Source organism: Triplophysa rosa, linkage group LG11, assembly GCF_024868665.1.
Source record: "Triplophysa rosa linkage group LG11, Trosa_1v2, whole genome shotgun sequence".
Classification (NCBI taxonomy): Eukaryota; Metazoa; Chordata; class Actinopteri; order Cypriniformes; family Nemacheilidae; genus Triplophysa; species Triplophysa rosa.
In genome coordinates this window covers 9,122,547-9,135,704 of record NC_079900.1, presented here as the reverse complement: position 1 = coordinate 9,135,704, position 13,158 = coordinate 9,122,547, and the positions used below count along the sequence as shown (strand labels likewise).

Genomic DNA, 13,158 nt, shown 5'->3' with positions numbered 1-13,158 from the left:
TGTAAATTTCCTACCTGAAATATATAAAAACTTTATTTGTGTGAGTGGATGGTCTGCCACAGTGCCCCTGATTAACAACTTTGAAGGCATATTTTGATTTTTTTGCGCTCTCAGATTCCAGAGTTTTAAACGGTTGTATCTCAGCCAGATATTGTCCTATTCTAACAACTCATATATCTATAGAACGTTTATTTATTCAGCTTTCAGATTATGTAAAAATCTCAATTTCGAAAAATTGACCCATTAGACTGGTTTTGTTGTCCAGGGTCACATATTGATAAAAATTTCATTTAGATGGATGCTTCAATTTTTTAACGTCATTAGGCATCTGACTTAGGCAACAAATACATAAATACAGTTCTCCTATCACATTGCTATTATGTTTCATGAGGTGTACGTTACTTTTGTACCATAGCAACCTTGTCTCCCTGTTACCAATGATTTATAACAAGCAGCACTTAGATCTCTAAGTAAACATCACATAAGGTTTTTTACTTCATTTTGCAGTTTTATTTGTTTAATAAAAGCAACGTGCACCTAATCATTTTATACAGCCACAAACCTCACAGGGCAACAAAGAACAACGTAGAGCTTCATTTAGCTTCATTCATTGAACTTTACATCTAGAAAACTATCGCTGTGAGAATGCTGCATTAACTTCATGTTTTTATAACATCAAGTCATCAACGTGATACAAAAACAATGTACTTAATTGTTTGTAAAAATGAAATGACATACATATGGCTATTCTGACGTGAAGTTACCCCAAGTACAACATTTAGTATTTGGGTTTAATATTCAAATACAGAAAATCAATGTTGAGCCAGACTACACAGCTCTGTAGTCTGACAGAGATCACTCAAATATGAGCAATACTTTTCCATAGGTCCCTGTTTATCTAATATTGCATTTGTGCACTGTATGTGTATGAAAAAGAAAATAAACAGACTTGCTGCGAGCATGTAAAACTGTATATGTACAAATACGATAATCATCCAAATACTGAATAAACCTCAGAATGAATATAACCAAAAATAACCTTTTCAAATCACATTGATATTCTGTTTGATCTAAGATGAAACATATTCACCATATGTGAAATTCAAGAATAACATCAAAATACACATTTAGACAAAGTCTGAGTCAGAGAATAAAGGATTTAACACATCACAATCACATTAGTAATAGTGACTAAACAGAAAACACCTTTCCATGATTGTGAAAACCTTCAGTATCAACAGAGAAAATGTCAGTTAGTCAACAGTTAATTCATTAATTCTTTACTTCCTTTCTTGTAATTGAATTCGTAGCGCTGTTTCACTTTCAAATCATTGCAACATTTCATTCTTTGCTCTATAAAGGTTCAGATAGATGCATGAGGGCTGCTGTTATGTCATACTCTTAAAATCAGAGGTCATGCGTATCAGAAGATATTACAAAGAATACAGCGTGTTCAAATATAGACACTTTAATATACATTTATAAATACTATCTAGCTTCACCTTGGTAGTGTTAAAATTTACAATTAGGTTAACATTATACATCATGTAATAGGACATTAAAGAGAGAATTTATGAAACATTTTTAATGACTGAACCCCCTCACACACACACACACTTTCAGCTTTGTGTTATTATATAACATTTCATGTTCATTAAGATCATGTCAAGACTATGAAAACTTCAAAATCACACCAAACAATTTCCTTAATCCTTTCAGAGACAAATGAACACAATAAAAAGTGATCTTTAGTCAGTTTTAGAAACTGATCATTGAAAAAAAGCACAATCTTGGGGTTTAGCCTAATATATAATAACAAACAAACAAAATGTTCAGCCAAAGGTCCAGTCTATTCCACATTGCCTTGCTTTTTTTATTCCGTCCTCAATCACGTCCCAGTTCCCTACATCCATTTATCCCTATTTATCACTAGACCTCCGCATCTTTTATCTTGAGCTTTTCCTCCGGCTCATCTTACTGGGTGGCTTTTTCTCTGGGCCTTACCGTATCCCGTAATACCAGCCGGGCGTGGTCAGCTGCCTCTAGCAAAGCATCCGTTTCCGGGCTGTCCAGATTCACCAGTTCACCTTCCTCCACCTTTGACACCAGGCCAACTCCTTCCTCCTCTTCAAGAATCTCCTGGACCTCCTCATCCTCCTCCACCTGCTCCTCACGCTCCGGTGTAGGCTCGATCTCACCCTCGCGGATCTTCTTCACGTGGAAGGTAAACGGCGGTACACGATAGGTGGTCGATTTGGAGCCGGTCTTCAACGACTTCTTCATCTTCTCCCTAGAGCTACGGATCTTCTCGCGGCGCTCTGTGTTGGCCGTCATCTTTGTTCCCAGCTTCCCCATCTTCTTCCCCAGGGTCTTCTTAGTCTTCTCCAGGTTCTCTCTGGTTCTTTGACGTGCTTTCTCCATGTTTTCTTTAGTTCTCAGTCTGGTTTTCTCAAGGTTCTCCTTGGTTCTCTGTCTGGTCTTTTCCATCTGCTCCTTGCTGAAGGCTTTTTTCAGCTCGTCGACCTTCTGGAGGCCGCTGCGTTTGATGCGCTCAGCACGAGGTTCTTCAGTGATCTTTTCATTCTCCACCTCCTCTTCAGCTTCCTCTCCACCTTCACTCAGCACCTGCTCTCCTTCCTCTCCAACAGCCACTGGCTTCTTAGTGCCTTTCACAGGTTTTTCCTTGTCCTATGAAAAAAGAGAGAGAAAAGCGAATATAAACAATAGCTCAATGTTCATCAGCACCAAAGTAAATAAAAACATTATTAGTATTTGCGTTTACGGGATGCTATCTTTTTCTTTTTAAACTGGGCTTTACTGTATTCAAGATCAAATTGAATTTAATTTCCGCTTATTTAGCTGAAAACCAGCCATGTATAAAACAAACAAAAAAATGTGTCAGATGAGCATTTATTGCTAAATAAACCCTTCAGTTTGTAATAAGGACCAGCTAAATGTACTTTACCCCTTTACATAGCCTACAGTAACCGTTTCATACAAATGAAACTAAATAAATCCCTAAAATAATTCAGACTTTCAATGTTTGTCTTCGAAAACAGAGAGGGGGTTGCATAAAAAACACCAAAAGCAAGTACGCAAAAATAAACATGTTTCATGATGAAATTCTGAATTCTCCCCTTGCCCATAACGCTTGAACTAAAACAATGGATTTTTTTAAAACCACTTGTTATTCCTGTCAGAGCTATCCTGACTAAACCAATGAATTTCCAATAAGGAAGTAATAAGCTACTTAATAAATGTGTTCTGACAATATAGCCAATTTGACTTTACTCCATCTTAAGACTTACAATTACTTCATATTGGCACCCCCCAAAACCTGTTCAGCTTGACTCTTCACAAAATGCTGTAACTCATCTAACCTCTGTGAGGGGCAATTACAATTTTTTATGGGTGAAGGGTCTTTGTAGTAAGATAACGAACTGATTTTTATGCAAAGATAGAGAATGTCAATGCAATTAGTTTCAAATTCAGGCCATTACAGAGTTTACAAATGAGAGGCGCACTCCCCCTAGCGGCCAATGTGAGGAGAAGGGTTACATGACACGCATTAAAGGGATAGTTCACCCAAAAAAGAAAATTCTGTCATCATTTACTTGTACAACTTGTATACATTTCTTTGTTCTGCTAAACACAAAGGAAGATATTTGGAAGAATGTCAGTAACCAACCAGATATCATCCCCCATCGACTCCCATGGAATTTAGCAGAACAAAGAAGTTTATACAGGTTTGGAACAACTTGAGGGTGAGTAAATGATGACAGAATTTTTATATTTCCTTGTAAAGTCGTCACCCCAAAAGTTACTTTACGTAATAACAATACTTAAAAAAAAATGTTTTGGCATTGCACAGCCTTTAAGAGTGAGATCTGTCATGCAGACGCCAAAAGGACCAAAGTCTTTTTGTGATATCGAACGTATTAAAACCACTAATTCACTGGAAAAAGGAAAAGCAGGTATGTTGTCATGTGGTGCAGAATAACAAGGCAGAGTACATTTAATCTTTTGATCACACCTAAGTAAGTTATAATGATTGCAGTGAGCTTGAATAAGTACAACCCGCCCTCTGGTGGTCAGAAGGAGAAATAGCCGCTTTGACAAATGAGATTATGGTTAGAAATATAAACAATATTCAGTGTATTTCACTAATTGGGGTACTAAAAGAACCTGTTATGCATTAAGCAAGACAATAATACTGTTGAATACTTTAATAAAAGCTTTTTGAAGAATTACCTTGAAAATCCAGTTATTCATATTGGGGTCTGTGGGCTGTCTGAGAATTGGGACCTGAGTCTGTAAATGGTGTAAACCTCTCGTTCTGACGAAGATTGTTTCCTTACAATTAACAATTGGACAGTTCTTTATATTAACATCATGCCTTCTCTCTGACTGTGTGCCAGTGGAAGTCCTTGTAAACTCGCCTCTATCCATAACTGGTTGTGAAGGTTGAATATGTGTGTGTGTGTGTGTGTGCGTGTGTGTTTATTTTAGATCAGCCTTTCCGCTCTCTGGATTCCATATCCCTCATTATCCGAACAGTAATCATTAGTATATGCCATAATGCCTAATCCTGAATCACTATTCCCTTCAGCACACTTACAGATGTTGTTACCATAGCAACCACACATCCACTGATTGATTCATAGGCTTTTTAAAGACAAGACCCGTACTGGAGACCTTCAGGTAATGTGGCTTTGTGCTCAGTGTAGAAGCCTCAGATGTCTATGTAGGTCGGGGGGGTTGGACAGTTGGCTAATAAAGATAACAGCCTAACTGAGCAGTCTCTGATGTTAGCACTAGTTTATGACTTGGCTGACTTTGGCGACCCCTGTTTGGTGGCTACTGTTTGTCTTAAAGTTATTTGAAATGTCAAACCTATTCGGATTTCGCCGGGCAGACGTTTTTGTCCTGAAGGAACTTGGGTTAATTGGGAAAGACACCAGTACAAATAAATCAGCAATAAACACTACATTGATTTAGCTGCCAGTGTGTCTGGTGCCATGTAACAACTTAAAAACCCTCTTATAAAAGCTTTGTTCTAAAGCCCATAATATATATAGAAGCATCACAACCATATCTATCAAAAGAGACAAATAATAACATGATTAACAGCTATCCATGGACATGGCACCATGACAACTGTTCCCAAGACAACAATAACACGTTTGAGGCAGCAGTCTGCATGACATATACGGCTAAACAGAACTGGTTTGTGATGAGTTGGCAACAGCTGTGTGTGTGTGACATGTTGAGGATGAGGTAAAGAGCAGCTGCTGGGTTCAGTTGGGTCCAGAACAGAGCAGATAGATCAGAACTCTCACTAAGAACCAAAAACTCAAACCTTTAGTAATTGTAATCGCTTGTTTACGGAGGGAACTGTAAAGAGACTATTCATCTCTTACTAAACGACAAGATATGTGTCTTATCTGTCAGGATGTGAGGTCTGTGCAGCTTTTGAATGAAAAATAAGCTTTGGAATTGCTACAGACAAACACAAGCATAGTGCACAAACACACACTGATACACTTGTTGAAGCCAATAATTCCAGGTTATCTCTCATTGGCTGGAAACTATATTACTCTCCAGGGGTTGAAACAGGAGACAGCAGTTAGTAATTAAGTAATGTAGGTTCTTCGACCTTTTACCTCCTCTGCTTCTGACCCAAAATTTTAAGGATGGGTAAAGAAATGATCCAGTTTGTGAAGCATTATATGATAAATGTGCTGTGTATATTATAACAATGAGGGTATGCATTACAGTGATGTTTTATGGGTGACGGGTGTTCTTAGGCACAATCCAGCAACACATATATAGACATTCCAGAAAACAGGAGCAACAGCATTTTGCGCAAAAGCAATAAATGTAAAAAGTTACTGCTTAAATGAACAATACAGAAATCAACAAATAACAAAACAAAGCAAATAAATACATGGAAATAATTACTATAGAATAGAATAGTGCATTATGAGTGGGAGTTACAGCAACTAAACATTTCCTAATTTCTAATAATTGCATGTCAATGGGTTTTGTTAGCCGATACAGTTTCTCCAATTATATAATAAGAGTAAATCTGTGATAATGTTAATGAGGTGATTACAGGCAGGTGTTCAAATCACAATTAAAGATGAAAGGATAAAATGAACAAATATGCAGGGGTGTGATTTACGGAAAACAAGTGTAAAGGGGAAGTGGGTACAAAGGGTAAAAGCTAAAGTATGCCAAAAAGAAAGACATCCTGCACACTGCAGCACAGGGTTGCTTCAGTGTCGAGTGTCGCTCTTGGCGATCTATATTTAATTATAACATATTCATCTGCAGCCCTGCCCCGTGCAAGCGATATGAAAGAATCTAGTTATTCCAGGACCTGAGAGAAAGCACTTGTGATACGCTATCAATGTTAAATTCGCCAATGTTAAAAAGGAGTTCATTTGACCCTTTACAACACTGGCGATTTTGCTGTGCATAAAACATCTCTATTACAAAAATACAGTCATTTCAAGTCTCATGTTTAACATGTTACCTGCTATAGGTCTACCAAAACGTTGGCTACCTTTAAAACCACGCACACACGCCCGCACAGGTGGCAACACATGCTGCATTTATATCAACCCATTCATCAAACTTCATATTCTGGCCTGGACTACACACACACGCTCACACTGAACACACACTGCCGTCTGTGTAAATCTGATACCCTGAATTCAGCGCAATAAATAGAGCGCAGGCCAGCATTGCAGCAGTAAGATCACGCAAACCCTATAAGTCACATCACCTAAACCCTTCTGCTCCCAACAGCCTCTCTCAGCATTAAAGACCCTCACGGCTGCGGAATATTTCCATCTGCATTGCTCTAAAAAGAGAAATTCCAGCGGTCATAGTTTCACTCAGTGGGGCTTCATTGAACGTCTGTCATCTCAACTATTTTGGCACTGACTATCAAAATTGAAATGTCAACTTATTTATACCTAAAAATATGAATATGTGTACACAAGTATCTCAATTTCTCCTACTCCCTACTTGTATACGCATACTGGCCTGTCACCTATAGCAGAAGTAAAGTTTTACTGGGGTAATTGATGTGGGTCTCAGGGGTCTGTGATTAGATATCTGATAAATGCCAGTAGTGTAACCTGCAGCCTCAGTGGACATTCCAGCAGAGATCTGTGAAACTGAGACTCCACAAGCAGTGAAACACACACACACACACACCTACATATGTCATATGTGAATATCTAGGCATACGTGTACAGTCGATTTTGTGCAAACATTTTCATATATTTATATGTGCAAATACCTACAGAATGTACAGATGTGTACACAGCTAAAAGGAACAGTTCACCCAAACAATTCTGTCATCATTTACTCAAATCTGTTTGCTGCACAAAGATATTTGGAAGAATGCTCGTAACCAAACAGTTCTTGGCCACCATTGACTACCATAGTAGGGGAAATGACACTGGTAGTCAAAGGTGCCCCAGAACTGTTTGCTTTCCTACATTCTTCAAAATATCTTCTTTCGTGTTCAACAGAACAAAGACATTTACAAAGCGATTTTTCTTACTATGGTAGTCAATGGTGGCCAAGAACTGTTTGGTTACAAGCATTCTTCTAAATATCTTTCTCTGTGTTCATCAGAACAAAGAAAATGATACAGATTTGGAACAACTCGAGGGTGAGTAAACGGTGACAGAATTGTCTTTTTTGGGTAAACTGTTCTTTTAAGTATTTGTAATTTGCCAGTTTGCTTATTCTTAGACAAGACACAAGTATTCCATGTGTGTGATCCATCTGGTGTATATTCTGTTTATTCCTAACACACCATAATGATCCTCATTACGCAAGAGGTGCCTAGAGAAATTATGGCAAACAGGTACCCGAGCCAACAGAACAACACTTTACAATAATAAATATATGACTTCAATCCTGCCCCTTCATTTCTATCGTGCAGTACCATGTGCGTTAAAAACATTAGAGACCTATTACATCACCCATGTTTTCCCCCGGCGGTCTCTCAGAGCAGCGCTGAAAGGAAATGACTAGTTAGTGGATCTAAATGCAGTAACGCTGGTACAGAGTAAACAACAGCAAAGTGCTAGAACACACTGACCCGACCTACCGCCCATCAGAGGATTCAGCCTCACTGCAGTAATGCAATACATGTTATGTACATTATTATAAATAATAACATTCTGCATAACATTTTTATGGCTTACCAGAATCACGCATGGGGTTTTAAATGATCATGGCAAAGAACGTGACTACAACATATTATTTTAATCATTCTCGTCATTTCAAACCTGAATGAATTTCTTTTTTCTGCAGAACACAAATGAAGATATTCTGAAGAACGTTGGTGATCAAAAAACATCGGCCCCCATTGACTTCCATTGTATGGACACAAAACCACATGAGACATTTCTCAGAATATCTTCCTTTGTGTTCCACAGAAGAAAGAGTCATATACAGGTTTTGAATGACATGAGGGTGAACAAATGATGACAGAATTTTTATTTTGGGGTGAACTATCCCATTAACTGATACAAGCACTAAAACATTGTTTCAACGCTATGCCGAATTAAACTGAATACTGCTAAAGCAGGTGCTGTTTCTATAACACTCTTTCTCTCTTACTTGACAGTCGTTTTGTTAAGCCAGCCTGCAGACGTTACCGCATTTCGTACTATAATTAGATGGTAAGGGAGAGTTTGGGGCGGGGGTCTCAGTGTGAGCTTCTGTCCATCCAGCGCTCCAGCACGCTCAAACCACATTTAACCTGCTCCACACAACTGCTATCCTATATAGCAGTGAAATATTACTCCACATACTGATGCAGGATTGGAGCTAAACACATGTTGGCACAGGTTATAGAGAACACACATTCACATCTGAAGTGTCTGGTGGTATTTTAAAAACAGCGAATAGTGAGTAATCTACAGACACACACGACTTAGTGAAGGGCTTTTCAACTTTGGTCCTGCAGGACCACTGTCATGCAAAGACTCCCTTAGTCAACCCTTAAAGGCACAGTGCACCCAAAAATGAAAATTCATTGCAAACCTATGACTCTTTTTTGCAGAACACTAAAGAATATTATATTCTTAGTTTGAGGAACGTTGATAACCAAACAACATTGGACCCCACTGACTTCCACTGCTTTGAAAAACGAAACCACTGAGACATTTCTCAAAATATCTTATTTTGTGTTCCACAAAGAAAAGAGTCATATACAGTTTTTAATATAAAATATTGTAAAATATTAACTATTATTTCTTAAGGTGCCTGCTCTCTTTGTACAGTAAGACTGACTCTCTTGATCTCAAGTTACACAGATCCTGACATTTACAGTAAGCACGTGTATGAAGGTTTAAAGCGCTCATCACCTGGAAAGCAATGTGTTTTAGTTTAAGCAACACGCTTGTGTAGAAACACCTTAACAAACCCAAAAAGCATATTTACATGCAATATAAATTATTACTATGGCAATACTTCCATTTCTGCAACCAGGAACATTCAACGACAATTTCAAATCACACTGTTTGTTTAAACTCAACTTCATCACCAGCAAAACTATGTTAAAGTGATAGTTCACCCCCCCAAAAAAATTCTGTCATCATTTACTCAACCTCAGAACACAAAAGAAGATATTTTGAAGAATGTTGTTAACTGGACCCCATTCACTTGCATTGGTTTTGTGTCCATACAATAGAAGTGAATGGGGACCAGTTCTGTTCGGTTACTTTCTTCAAAATATCTTTTTTTTGTTTTCTGCGGACGAAAGAAATTCATAAAGGTTTGAAATAATAGGGTGAGTAAACGATGACAGAATTTTCATTTTTGAGTGAACTGTCACTTTAACATTGTCCAAAGTTTTACAAGGGTCCATAATACGGTATATCATTCAACACAATCCACTGGTTTTGTGCACACTTCTGCAATTTTGATATATTTTTTTCCACATCACTTTTGGAGTGGTCAACTACACAGGCGAAACAAAACTTGGTTACTTTATTTGTGTTTTGGGACATGCATATGGCTCCTAGCCACATTTCTATATTTGTGCAATGTGCTGAACCAGCATTGTTCAGAAGTTGCTGTGAGGTTAGACAGAAACGTATTTAACCTCACAGGTCCATTTAGAAGCAGGCTGACACTTTATGACAGTGTGTGGGGAATTCAGGGCCAAGCCCTGCAGAGGAATCCATGTGTACTCCTAAAGTGGCCCAGACAGAAAGAACACAAATATACTCTCTCACATTCACAGACAAAAAGTTTTACACGCACCTTTATGTGATGCCTGCGATATAGGCCCACTGATATCCTGGGCTATCGCGATAACGAAATAGTTTTGAACAAATTAATGTAGGAAAATGCATTGGAAATGAATGCATCTGAAAACGCAACTCCAGATGATGTGAATGAGAGGAGCACATCTGTGGTGAGATTGTGAGATATCCTAGTCCACCTCACACACACACAAACCTTCAGGGTTTATGAGAAAGGAAAAGACCACCCAGCAGCTGGGGTCCGGCTTTCATAAGCATCCAGAATTAGTTCTAGTTGTACAGTAGATAGGTGGGGCAGTCCATTGGTTATAACTACACTCTTACAATAAAGGTGCTACACAATGCCATACAAGAACCATTTTTGGCTGTCATGGTTTGATTATTTATAGTGGAAGATAAAGCCACAATCACTCAAAACTTTATATCTCTTTGACTTCCATTAATACGCATACAAATGCGGTAGACCTGCCAAAGAAATTCACATATCGCTGCGTTCCAAAGGTCAATTTTGGAGGGTTAAAGGATCATTGGAGAACCAAAAATGGTTCTTCTATCTATAGCATCACTACAAAGAGGGACTTTTATTTTGAAATATGGTAGCCCACACATCTACATTATAACAACATTTTTGTGTCAAGGAATTTTAACACGTTTTTTTAACACATTACAAGTTATTTGTGTTGCTTTTGTTTTAAATAAATAAAAGGGACAACAAAAGGTCAAGTTTAAAGTAACACAAAAGGTGTTAATAATTCTGTCATCATTTACTCACCCTCATGTTATTTCAAACCTGTATGACTTTCTTTCTTCAGCAGACCACAACAGAAGATATTTAGAAGAATGTATCAGAACAGTGATGGTACCCATTCACCAATCCCACTTCCATTTAATGTATATTTATTAAATATGATTTCATTATTAAATTTCATGATTTCAGCTGCCAACTCTCAGTTTTGTTTAACTCATCATACCCAGTTCTCTTTCTATAAAATCCATGGCATTCCACAGTAAATAGCTAAAAAATTAAAAAATCCCCCAAAAAGTCTTGGACAAGATATACCTCTGGACAGTTGACTGAAAGTCTGTACGTTTTCCAGTAAAGAGTGATCCATGCAGCATCACGTTTGTGCCCTTGAGTGAGACATGAACTGGAGGTGTACAGGAAGTTAGTTAGAAGCGTTTGGTTAAGATTTGTGAGAAAACATTGAAAACCAGCTCTGGTTACCAGTAAGATTAGGTTTGCGATCACCAACACTAGCTCGGCCACATACTCACCTGAAAGATGAGGACTTTGAAGTTCTTCCTCTTCAGGAGCTCATGTTCATTGTTCTCCAGCTTTTTGATTTGTCCTGCCTGCTTGTCCAGTTCCGTGCGCACGCTTTTCACGTTGACGTTCACCTTCCGCACCTTGTCCAGCAGCTTGTTAACCGTCCCAGCAGTTCCCACGTGGCTCTTCGCCAGCTTAGTCAGGTCGGTCTGGATGCTGCTCATGTTCTTCTCCATGGTATCCTGCTTGGCCTCTAAACCAGTCTGAGTCTGCTGGATCTGGTCTACCACACCTATGATTTTATCAAGGAGTGCCAGAACCCTCATACCTGTAGCCTGGGCCTCTGACCTCTCAACTCCTCCACTGCCGCCTCCATCGAGACCCGGTCCCAGCATCAGGTCCACCTCAGATTCACTGTCATCAACATCGTCTCCATGTTTTGAGGTTAACACCTTGGTGGATTTGGCAGGTTTGGACGCAGGCACAACCAAGGCGAGCTCCTCGTCATCATCGGAGACTTCGGCGTAGACAGCACGCTCCAGTTTGAAGTCCGTGTCGGCCATGGTCAGGTTTCAAGTACACAACGATGAATACACACACACACGCTTACTTGCAGGCAGAGATTTGAAGTGCACACAAACGTGGTCCGGTGTGCAAGAAGGCAGTCCCAGGGTAAAAATAAAGAACTAAAAAAAGAACTGGTTGACAGCAGACACCCAACGATCAAAGGGGAACAACTTCCAAACTTCTTCGTCTCCGTACACCTGTACTACCTTCTACCACCAGGTACTACTCACTAAGTTTGCAGTAACGCCTCAAACTTTCCTCCCGTCCAGAAGTCTGGGACCTCAGCCAGTCAGTGGAAGGAGACTAGCTCGGGACCGAGGTGTGTGCAAGTAGGTATGTGCGTGTGACCGTGCACAAATGCCACAGCACCCTGTGAAGCCTGCCTGCCAGGGTTCCCTTTCCTCCCTTCGGCCAGCCCCCTGTGGACATCACTTACTGTAAAGCCACGCCCCAATGACCCTTTAAGGGGAGTCTCCACCCTCCCCAGAGCCTGGCAGGGGTATAGACGAACATACCCATCCACTCACTCACGCACGCAAGAGTATTAGACAAACAGCTCAAATGGATTTATGAGTCATAAGACTTAATCGGAGCCTGAAATTACGATCAAAGGTTTTGTCTTCCCGAACTTGTAAGTGTAAACACAATCACCAATTTCATTAATGATGAGCCACACCGGTACTTTCGGCACACTTACATTTAAAGTTGATAAATATTATTTTATTGGTATTTACATAAAGAAAATAACTGTAGCTGTAATATCTGTATCGCACTGTAGAGTGCGCTCATGAGTTTATACCCTTGCAGAACCTATATGTTTACGTACTTTATTTTCACAGAGGTATTTTTTTTACCTAGTTCTGCCCTGATGAAGCTATTTGACATAAAGCGACATTTATTCAACAAAATAACACTGAAAAACATTGTAATTACATTCATATATTATCAGAAACATTACTTTCATCTTAAAATGTATTTTACCATTTATATTTAATTAATGTTTCCTATTACACATATAGAATA

The 13,158-nt window shown here is 39.0% G+C and overlaps 1 protein-coding gene across 1 annotated transcript; it reads right to left on the bottom strand.

Moving 5' to 3' along the window:
* Positions 1–501: 501 nt before the first annotated feature.
* On the bottom strand, positions 502–12,531 carry cavin1a (caveolae associated protein 1a). The gene is made up of 2 exons (XM_057346199.1): positions 11,577–12,531; positions 502–2,688 (listed from the first exon to the last, which is right to left on the bottom strand). Exons 1-2 carry the CDS (start codon positions 12,129–12,131, stop codon positions 1,975–1,977), a joined length of 1,269 nt encoding a protein of 422 aa, XP_057202182.1. The 5' UTR covers positions 12,132–12,531; the 3' UTR covers positions 502–1,974.
* Between the last annotated feature and the right edge of the window lie 627 nt (positions 12,532–13,158).

Coding starts and splice junctions, on each gene's coding strand:
- cavin1a (XM_057346199.1), bottom strand. CDS start 12,131: ATGGCCGACACGGACTTCAAACTGGAGCGTGCTGTCTACGCCGAAGTC. Junction 2,689..11,576: donor TCAAAGTCCTCATCTTTCAG/GTGAGTATGTGG, acceptor CTTTTTTCATAG/GACAAGGAAAAACCTGTGAA.